The sequence below is a fragment of the Mus caroli genome, chromosome 13 (genome assembly GCF_900094665.2).
Source record: "Mus caroli chromosome 13, CAROLI_EIJ_v1.1, whole genome shotgun sequence".
Lineage (NCBI taxonomy): Eukaryota > Metazoa > Chordata > Mammalia > Rodentia > Muridae > Mus > Mus caroli.
The window spans coordinates 51,110,661-51,120,877 of NC_034582.1; the positions used below are offsets into that span (position 1 = coordinate 51,110,661).

General features: G+C 48.1%; 1 protein-coding gene and 1 pseudogene across 1 annotated transcript in view; one reads left to right on the plus strand and one right to left on the minus strand.

Moving 5' to 3' along the window:
- Txndc15 (thioredoxin domain containing 15) overlaps nucleotides 1–10,217 on the plus strand; it is a 13,293-nt gene that overhangs the window by 1,476 nt on the left and 1,600 nt on the right. The window contains exons 2-4 of the mRNA XM_021180888.2: nucleotides 1,933–2,408; nucleotides 6,110–6,273; nucleotides 9,939–10,069. Coding sequence (XP_021036547.1) covers nucleotides 1,933–2,408; nucleotides 6,110–6,273; nucleotides 9,939–10,069 — 771 coding nt within the window. The remainder of the gene's footprint in view (nucleotides 1–1,932; nucleotides 2,409–6,109; nucleotides 6,274–9,938; nucleotides 10,070–10,217) is intronic.
- LOC110308406 lies at nucleotides 7,554–7,907 on the minus strand (annotated as a pseudogene).

A 10,217-nucleotide genomic window follows, 5' to 3' on the forward strand; every position in this document is an offset into this window, starting at 1 on the left:
ATCTGTAATGCCTCCTCGAAAAACCAAAAAAAAAAAAAAAAAAAAAAGAAGAAGATGTATGGAATAGTTGGCTCTCTAGACTTCTTTCTCAAAAAGAAGGCACTGGAACAAGCAGAGAATGGGGTCAGAGTACTGTAATAAGCCCCAGCACCCTCCATCAGTGTTTATTACAGGCCTGTGGTGTTCCTGACCAGAAAGCAGCAAGGCTGGGAAACTGCTCCCTTTGGCCTGTGCTAGCTGTCTGAAGGTTCTAGATGGGTTCAGCAGCTGCCACCAGATGTGGTGGCACAGGCCTGTGATCTTACCCCAGCGTAGGTGGAGGCAGAAGGCTGGGGAGTTCAAAGCCTGTAGCAGACAAAAGAAAGAAAACAATATTAGGTTTTTAGTTTCTCTACATTCTGTGCATACATTAATAGTTCCTCACTAAATACTCAGATTTCCCAGAGTTGGTAGTCATTGTGAACTCCTTGCAAAATGCACTATTCGTTCACACATTCGTGCAGACCCTGAACCATCAACTGACAAGGGTATTGGTCACGTGGCTAGGCTATAGCCTGGTCATAAAGGAACCTTCACCAGCTGGTTCCTCCTCGGAGTGGCTGAAAATACAAGGCTTCCCCCTCCCTCACACCCCCAGCAGATACTATTGACGGACTAGCATCTGGTTTTAGGGTGCTGCCCAGGGACCTAGGAATGAGAGTGAACAACTGCCCTTGAGTTCCAAGATCCTGTAGTCATCTTTACTAGGGAGTCAGTCAGTAGATTGCTAGTTTGTTACTTTTTGGGGGGCATGTATCACAATGTAGCTCATTTTAGTTTGAGGTAACAGAAATCCCCCTGCCTCAGGTTTCCTGTAACTGGGATTATAGGAGTGATCTACCAAGCTCAGTTCACTGAGTCTTTCCATGAATTCTGTGCATTGGACTGCTGGGCCCCAGTATGCATGGGAGGGTTAGACAAAGTGGAGGGCCTGCCCTTCCTATGTGGAGAGCAAAGCAGGTATGGAATGGATACAAATTATTAAGTGAATTATAAGGGGGATACATCACGGGAAGCCCAGCGCATTGTTGGGTGCCATCTGGAGACTGCTTACCCTGACGTAAAGGGTAGGATGGATGTCCTTGTGGAAGTGAAAGTTAGTGCTTCCATCTGAAGGATCCTGGATTTGCCTGGAGATGAAGAGGTGGCGCAGAGGACTTTCTTAGCTGAGAAACCATTCTCAGGAACGGTCCCAGGCAGGATGGGGGACAGTGGGAGTGATCAGGGACCAGGCAGTCACACAGGGCAGAGGATGCCACTCAAAGAGTTTTAAACTGGGGAGAAGCAAGATCAGGTCTGAGCAGGTCTGAAGGGAGATGGGTAAGAGCATGGACCCAGGAGAAACTACGCATCTGGAGTGCAGCACTGGGGAGAGAGCCAGTTTAGTTAGGAGCGTAGGTTAGGGTTTTAAACCCCCCCCCACCACACCTACCCAGTAATTGTCAAAGCCAAATAAAATAACCATAGTCAGAGTCTCATTCATTTGTGAGCCAGTTGGGGATAAGCATAAATTGGTTCTACTACATAGGCCACCACCATTATTATATTCTCAGTGTCTTTGTTATCTTTTCCTTTTTTTGGGGGGGGGGGTTAGAGACAGGGTTTCTCTGTGTAGCCCTGGCTGTCCTGGAACTCACTCTGTAGACCAGGCTGGCTTCAAACTCAGAAATCTGCCTGCCTCTGCCTCCCGAGTGCTGGGATTAAAGGCGTGCGCCACCACTGCCCGGCTCCTGGCATCTTTTTATACAGCATCTTTGCTTGTGGTGTCTCTCTTATAGTAAAATGGAAACTTTTTTTCTCCATCTGGGTGAGTCTCATTTTGGAAGATAATTGTAAGATTTTGGGGTTCATTTGCTTTCAAGTCAGATATGATAGTATGCTTCCCTGCTTTAGTTGCAGAGGACAGTGGTCACGCGTGGCGGGAGGAGCGGCCTGTCCCTGCTCTCCAGGTAGGAGCTGTGTATCTGCATGAAGAGGAGGCTGCTCAGGGCCATCGGGACCAGGCAAGAGCAGCGGAACCCACGGAGGCCTCTCTGGGTCCGCGCGGAGATCCCATGGTGGTGCTGTCGGTGGTCCCCGGGGCAGCTGAGGACCAACGGAGTACCGAGGCCCACGATGGCACCTGCAGTGCACAGGGAGAGGAGGACCTGCGCTGCGGCCGAGAGAACGTCTTCGGGCTGCAGGGTGCAGGCGGCTTCCCGGATCGGGAAGAGGAGTACTATGCTGAGCCTGGAGTGACTGAGGCCGAGCCNGTAGCCAGCGAGGATGCCAACAGCACCGACAGCCTCAAGTCCCCCAAGGTGAACTGCGAGGAGAGGAATGTGACCGGGCTAGAAAACTTCACTCTGAAGATTTTAAATATGTCCCAGGTAGGAAGCACGTGTTAATGTCTGTCTGTCTCTGTGTCTCTACATCTGTCTCTATGTCTCCGTCTTTCTTTTCAAGCTCACCTTATGATCTAATCATCAGCTTTTGGATGGATATTGTCCAGGTTGGTCTCCAATCCCTGAGCGTGACCAGAGCACGCTGCCTCAGCATCCTTTCTGCTCAGCCTCTTTCTTTCTTGTTACTCTGTGAGGATGGTGTCGAATGACTGCCACAGCGCAGCAGGTTGCCGCTCTGTTTGGACAGCTCTCATGTATCCGAGGTTGGCCTTCAATTGCTGTGTAGCAAAAGATGACCTATGACTTTATTTTTATTTTATTTAAGATTTATTTATTATTTATTTATTCATTTATATAAGTATACTGTAGCTGTCTTCAGACACACCAGAAGAGGGTGTCAGATCCCATTACAGATGGTTGTGAGCCACCATATGGTTGCTGGGATTTGAAATCAGGACCTCTGGAAGAGCAGCCAGTGCTCTTACCTGCTGAGCCATCTCTCCAGCCCAACCTATGGCTTTAAATGTTGATTTTTCTGCCTCAGCCTCTGGAGTGCTGGAGTCTTAGGTCTGCACTACCACGCTTAATATTATTGAGTTGTTGGGGATTTGTATTGCAGCCCTGCTGTCTTAAAAGACAAGATGATGTTTAGGTGACCAAAAGCCAGTCGTTCTTAGAATACTCCCACTAACAAGGCCATGGAAAACGTTCTACTGGACACCCAGGCACTTGCTTTGCGATCAGAATCACAGCAGTTTCCTTTTCTGGAGCTGAGACTAGCTTGGGGATAGAGCACTTGCCTCGCTTGTGTAAGGCCCTGGGTTCAATCCCCAGCACCACCAAAAAAAAAAAAAAAAGTTTTTAAAAAAGTCTGAATGAGGAGCTAGAGAGATGGCTCAACAGCGAAGGGAGCAGACTGCTCTTCCAAAGGACCCAAGTTCAATTCCCAGCACCCACATTGGATGGCGCACAATCACATGTAACTCTAGCTCCAGGGGATCCAATGTCCTCTCTGGCCTCCTCTAGTGCCTTCGCTCAGGTACACACACATGATTAAAAAAATAATAAAAATAAATCTTTTTTTTAGAGAAAAGAAAATCCGAATGTCTGAAACTGCAGTTTGATATTTATGCTGAGAACTGTGTTACAGTGCTGAAGTTTCTCTTCTCTCTCAAGACTGGGAGCCTCGTGCCTGCTTTGTAAACCGTAGCTCTGAGGGCAATGGTGGCTCACTGTCATGGAGGGCATGGCATAGTTAATTTATGCAGCTTCTCCAGATCTGGGGTCAGCCTGGCTCACGTTCCCTCCAGAACACTGTCCTCAGGCCCTGAAGGGCTGTTTTGTTGTCACACGGATGACCGAGCCAGTCTGGGTTACGGCTCGGACACCTGGGGCAGGAGCAGTGCTCCCTTGACCTGGCTCCATCGACCTTTGACCTTTGGCCTTACACATTGATCTTAGCTCTGGCAAGATGACATTTGAAAGTGTTTGATATTGTCTTAGTTAGGGTCTTATTGCTGTGAAGGGACACCATGACCAAGGCAACTCTTATAAAGGCAAACATTTAATTGGTGCTGACTTACAGGTTCAGAGGTTCGGTCCATTATCAACATGGCGGGTGGTGTGCAAGCAGACATGGCTCTGGAGGAGCTGAGAGTTCTTGATCTGAAGGCAGCAGAAGGGCACTGGAATTCCGCATGGAGCTTGAGCATAGGACCTTAAATCCCACCCCCACAGTGACACACCTCCTCCAGCAAGGCCACACCTCCTAATAGTGCCACTCCCTATGTGCCAGGCATCAAAACACATGGGTCTTCAGGGGCCAAACCTGTTCAAGCCACCTCAGATGTGTTACCTTTTTCTTACTGTAACACACTTATAAAATACCTGGGGTAACCAGCTTAACAAGAGGAAAAGCTCGTTTTAGCTCACAGTTTTGGAGCCACCGCTAGGCTCGGTTGTTTCTGGGACTGTGATGAGGCAGCACACCCTGGTAGAACTCATATTGGAAAAATCCCTCACCTCCTGGGGACTGAGAAGTCAAAAGAAAATGAAGAGATCAAGGTTTGTACGGCTGCACACACAGGGCTAGGCAGGAAGAGGCAGGCAGATCTTTGTGAGTTCCAAGTCAGCCGGAGCTACACAGTGAGACCCTTTAAATGAAACAAAACAAGAAGAGATCAAAGTCCAACAGTCCCTTCATGCTCCGGGGGCTGGAGAGATGGCTCAGAAGTGAAGAGTCTTGCCTTCTCTTACAGAGGACCTAGGTTCAATTTCTAGCACCCGTCTGTCACTGTGGTTCCAGGGCATCTGATGCCCTCTTCTGGCTGCCACAGGCACCAGGCACACTTGTGGTGCATGAACATGCAGCAGAAGACTCATAGCAGTTGATCGTGCTCCTGTGACCTATGACCTTCCAGGAGAGCTTACTTTCTAATGCTGGAACTACTTTCCAGTGGCCCCACAAAGTGCGAGTGAGCCTCCAGCAAACATCTCATAACATAAGCCAAGCAGTTATGATGCCTGCTGCTCTTCCAGTGGACCTGAGTTCTGCTCCAAACACCAGTGTTGGCCATCCCACAACTGCCTGTAGTTCCTGTTCCAGGGGTCTGATGCTCTCTGCTGGCTTCCATGGGCATCTGCCTGCATCTTGCACGCGCCCAACTGGCCAGGAAGAACGACGCTGCAACAGGATCCTTCTGCACACGTTTATTGGGAGAGCTTGATTGTAGAGGCGAAGAGACCCCAAGCCCAGAACTGGTGCTGCTTATATAGGCCTAGGAGAGGCATTCTCTCTCATCTGATTGGTTAACTTGTCTCTCATCTGATTGGTTAACTTGTCTCTCATCTGATTGGTTAACTTGTCTCTCATCTGATTGGTTAACTTTGGTTAATTCTCAAAACCTCATCTTGGCAAAAGAACCTTTACTGCCTATGTATGTGTGATGGCCAGCAGTAGCCAACTGCCACTCAGCAACTGCCACTCTGCAACTGCCACTCTGAAACGGCTTCCCACACCTGCACATATATATGTGCAAATGTACATACATCCTCACAAACATATAACAAAAATAAATAAATCTTAAAAGCTGTAAACCAGCTGGGCGTGGTGGCGCACACCTTTAATCCCACCACTCGGGAGGCAGAGGCAGGCAAATTTCTGAGTTTGAGGCCAGCCTGGTCTACAAAGTGAGTTCCAGGACAGCCAGGGCAATACAGGGAAACCCTGTCTTGAAAAACCAAAAAAAAAAAAAAAAGCTGTAACCATAGCATCTGAGATGTACAGTTCAATGCCACGGTGCACAGGTGCTGTGGTGGTCTGTGTGTGCTGTGAGTGCTGAGTGTCTGACTTGACCGCTTAAGAAAACACTGAAGTATCAGAGGTGTCCATGGGAAAGCTTAGAGATGAGTGTGCCCTGTCACTCAGAATGCTTTCCTGCTGACTTGTGATCTCCATCCTCTCTGCCCCCTGCCGACCACTCCCTAGAGCTACAGTGTGTCCTCTTTATGGGGGAGCCTTTCAGAAACACACACAGGTGTTTTGTTTTTGTTTTGTATCCCTGGCTGTCCTGGAACTCACTATGTAGACCAGGCTGGCCTCGAACCTAGAGTTCCTTCCCAAGTCCCTGCCTAGCCGGCACGTATATACTTAATGCTGACTTTAACTATTGTGCTTTTCTTTGTAGGACCTCATGGATTTCCTAAACCCAAATGGTAGTGACTGTACACTGGTCCTCTTCTACACCCCGTGGTGCCGGTTTTCTGCCAGCCTGGCTCCTCATTTTAACTCCCTGCCCCGGGCGTTTCCAACACTTGGCTTCTTGGCTCTGGATGCATCTCAGCACAGCAGGTATCCTTGGCAGAGTGTGGCTTGTCTTTCCAGCTGATGTCGTGGTTAGGGAGAGCCCTGGCTGGTTAAGCTGCAAGTAGGGAAGGCCATGGGGCTTTGTAGCAGGCTGCTGGTCATCAGGTTCCTGGGAGCTGGTGGCATCCAGTTCTGTGTGTGGTGGATGGAAGAGCGGCAGGTCACAGGGACAGAGGACCTTGGATGGTCTAGACCAGACTAAACTAGTACCCGTGGTACCACAGTAGGGCATCTGTCTGTGCCATAGCCTGCAGTGCAGTTGCCAGCCCTGTGCTGTGCTGTGCCTATGCGTGGTTTTTTTTTAATTGTCATCTTTTAAAAGTACTTTTATTTATGTTTAACGTATGTGTGTGGGTGTTCTGGCTGCATGGATGGCTGCGTGCTACATGACCATGAAGGACAGAAGGAGGTGCTGGATCCCTTAGAACTAGAGTTACGTGAGCTACTGTGTGGGATGCAGAGACTCAAACCCAGGACTTCTGGAGGAGCAGTCAGTGCTCCTAACTGCTGAGCCGTCTCTCCAGCCCAGCCCTGCTTCTCTTAAGAGCAGAATGCATGCATGGCTATTGAGCCGTCTCTCCAGCTTCTCATTTTCTTCTTTCTGTCTGTCTGTCTGTCTGCCTCTCTTTTTCTTTCTTTCTTTCTTTCTTTCTTTCTTTCTTTCTTTCTTTCTTTCTTTCTTTCCTTCCTTCCTTCCTTCCTTCCTTCCTTCCTTCCTTCCTTCCTTCTCTTTCTTTCTCTTTCTTTCTTTTGTTCATTCGTTCATCTATCCATCTGCCCTTCCTTCCTTCCTTCCTTCCTTCCTTCCTTCCTTCCTTCCTTCCTTTTTTGTTGTTTTGTTGTTTTGTTTTTTGAGACAAGGTTTCTCTGTAAAGCTCTGGCTGTCCTCGAACTCACTCTGTAGACCAGTCTGGCCTGGAACTCAGAGATCTGCCTGCTTCCACCTTCTGAGTGCTGGGATCGGAGGTGCACGCCACTACTGCCTGGATATCTTTTTTTTTTTTTTTTTTTTGTGCCTCTGTGACACAGCTTTATTGGGTAATACTGGAGCATCCCCAAGTGGCTCTGGATTACTAGTGTGACAGGCTGACATTAGATGACTGGGGTGGGGACCCAGCACCTGGGGGTGAGATTATGCCCACTGAACACCTGGAGAGACAACAGAGCCACGTTTATCATCACACCAGCAGAGGAGGCTGAGCACCCTTCAGCCCTTGAGAGCTAGCCTGGCTTTACCATCACCTTTCCATTGTTCCAGGGGCCACCAGGACTGGAGCAGGGCCCTATTCCAAGTCCAGCCAGCCTGTGGGGTGACCAGCAAAGTCCCAGTGCCTTCAGGATGGTGTCTTGCCAGGGGTGGTGGCTTCTGATTTCTTTGATGCTCCCTTCAGCAGTGCAAGCCTCTTAGGCAGGCTGGAGCTGGCCTTCATTACCACGTCATGCTCAATCTTCTTCCGGATCCCCACTTCCAGGCTCTTCTTCAACTTCTGCTGCTGCACAACTCGAGCCTTCTTGGGAGCGATGGCTCGACCGCCTTTCCGAGGCCCACGGCTCCACTCCGCCGTGGCAGCCTTGCTTTTAGGTTTCTGTGCCTGGAACTTGCGTTGTCCCTGCGCCATGTTCTACCGCAATCCACCCTGGATATCTTTTCTTTCTTTATACCTATTTCATTGTTTTTTCTTTTTTGAGACAGGCTCACTCTGCATCTCAGACTGGCCTTGAATTCTCAGCCGTCTTCATGCCTCAGCCTCTCAAGTGCTGAGGTTACAGGCGTGAGCCACCACGCGTGTATTTACTCTTGCATGCATATTACAGGTTATGCATTAGTATAATACGCACTTAATATATTAATATATGAATGTATCCCTTTGTAGTGGCATTATCCTTGCTTATACTTCTATATAGTTCACAGAACTTGTTAAGCTCTTCTTCCTTAGATCAGTGAGTTTGCACTGTAACCCAGGAGACAAGAGAACAGCTATATGCTGTTCATCAATATGCCTGTCGTGCCTTTTAACCTTATTTTTTTCATATTATTTATTTGTGTGTTTTTATTGTTTATGAAGAAATCAATTGTCCCTCAAGTAATTATCATTTTTTAAAGATTTATTTTCATTTATGGTGTATTAGGGTTCTCTAGAGGAACAGAGCTGATTATATATATATATATATATATATATATATATATATCACACACGCCGACTTAAAGGACTTATTAGAGTGGTCTACAGGCTATGGTCCAGCTAGACCAACAATGGCTATCTCCTGATAGAAAGGCCAAGAATCCGGTAATTGTTAGTCTCCAGGGCTAATGTCTCAGCTGCTCTCCAGTCTGCATGGGAATCCCAAAGAAGTCTGTTCAAACGTCAGTGAGGGGATGGCTCCCAGGCAGGCAAACGTCAGTGAGGGGATGGCTCCCAGGCAGGCTGGAAGGACTTGTTAGCTAGAGCGAGGGCAAGCAGGCAAAAAGCAAAGCCGCCTCCTCCTTCCATGTTCTTTATGTAGGCGGCCACCAGAAGGTACGACCCAGTTTTAGGGGTGGGTCTTCTCTCTTCAAATGATCCAGACGGGAAGACACCTCACACAGCTGCCTGGGTTTTAGTTGATGCCACATGTGGTCAAATTGACAACCAAGATTAGCCATTGCACATGGAATGTGAGTGCCTGCATGTATGTTAAGGCAGAGATACTCGGAGTTGAGATGACGGGAAGCAGTGACCTGCCCCATACAGGTCCTCCAGGAGCGCCATCTGTGTTTGCTCTGAACTCCTGAGCAGTCTCTTTCGTCCTGAGTAACTCCTCTGTCTGCTTCCAGAAAGTGTGTGCATGGGCCGGCCTGAGGGATGGCACTGTTTGTCAAGCTCAGAAGTGAGCGCTCCTCTGGGACTGGGTCGCCCTCTTCCCCACTCTCCCTTCCTAAAGCTTTTGGCATCCTCCTCTCACCTGGATTATGGAGGACACTGTCATTACAGGGGGGTAATGTGCTTGATTGTATGGCAACATCAGAATGACATAGTGACATTGCTCATCCAACTCTTCTTGTTAGTGCTGGAAGAAACCGAGGCATGGTGGGATTAAGCAGTGTCCCCAAAGGTCATAGCTGGTTCTGTCCTCAGACCACTGCCAGAACCCGGACTGTCCGAGTGAAGGCAAAAGAAGCCTGCAGGCCACCTCTGCAAAGTCCTCCCTCCCTAGTTTCGAGCCTCCTGCTGTGTAGATTGTGTCAGGATTTCTTTGCACCAATCTGGGAAAGAATTGCTTACTGTATGCTGATCTTTTTGGAAGGAAGGGATGGCCATTCTAAAGTTTGAAGTTTTTTTTTTTTTTTTTTTTTTCCTGTCAAGAAAATTGACACACTGTGCTTTATCCATGAATTAGAATTTTCTGGTCTGTGTTGTTTTGACATTTGGAATTGCTGGGTCATGGCTGGAATTATGTGCTAATACCAACTGACTTGGATTGCAGAACAGGACTGCCCCAGCCCTGAACCATAAGGCTGTGGCAAGAAACAGAGCAAAAGTCAAAAGTTTGACTCCCAAACCACAGGTCACAAGGAACTTTTCATTGATATCTACCAATTCTCCCGGGGCAGCCACGTGAGGACATACGTTGTAGGGCTTTCTAACTTAACTGCCTTCTTTGTCTTACAGCCTTTCTACCAGATTTGGCACTGTAGCTGTCCCTAACATTTTGTTATTTCAAGGAGCTAAACCAATGGCGAGGTTTAACCATACAGATCGCACTCTGGAAACACTGAAAATCTTCATTTTCAATCAGACGGGTATAGAAGCCAAGAAAAATGTGGTGGTAACACAGGCTGACCAGATGGGCCCTCTCCCCAGCACTTTGATAAAGACTGTGGATTGGTTGCTGGTGTTTTCCTTGTTCTTTTTAATTAGTTTCATTATGTATGCTACCATCCGCACTGA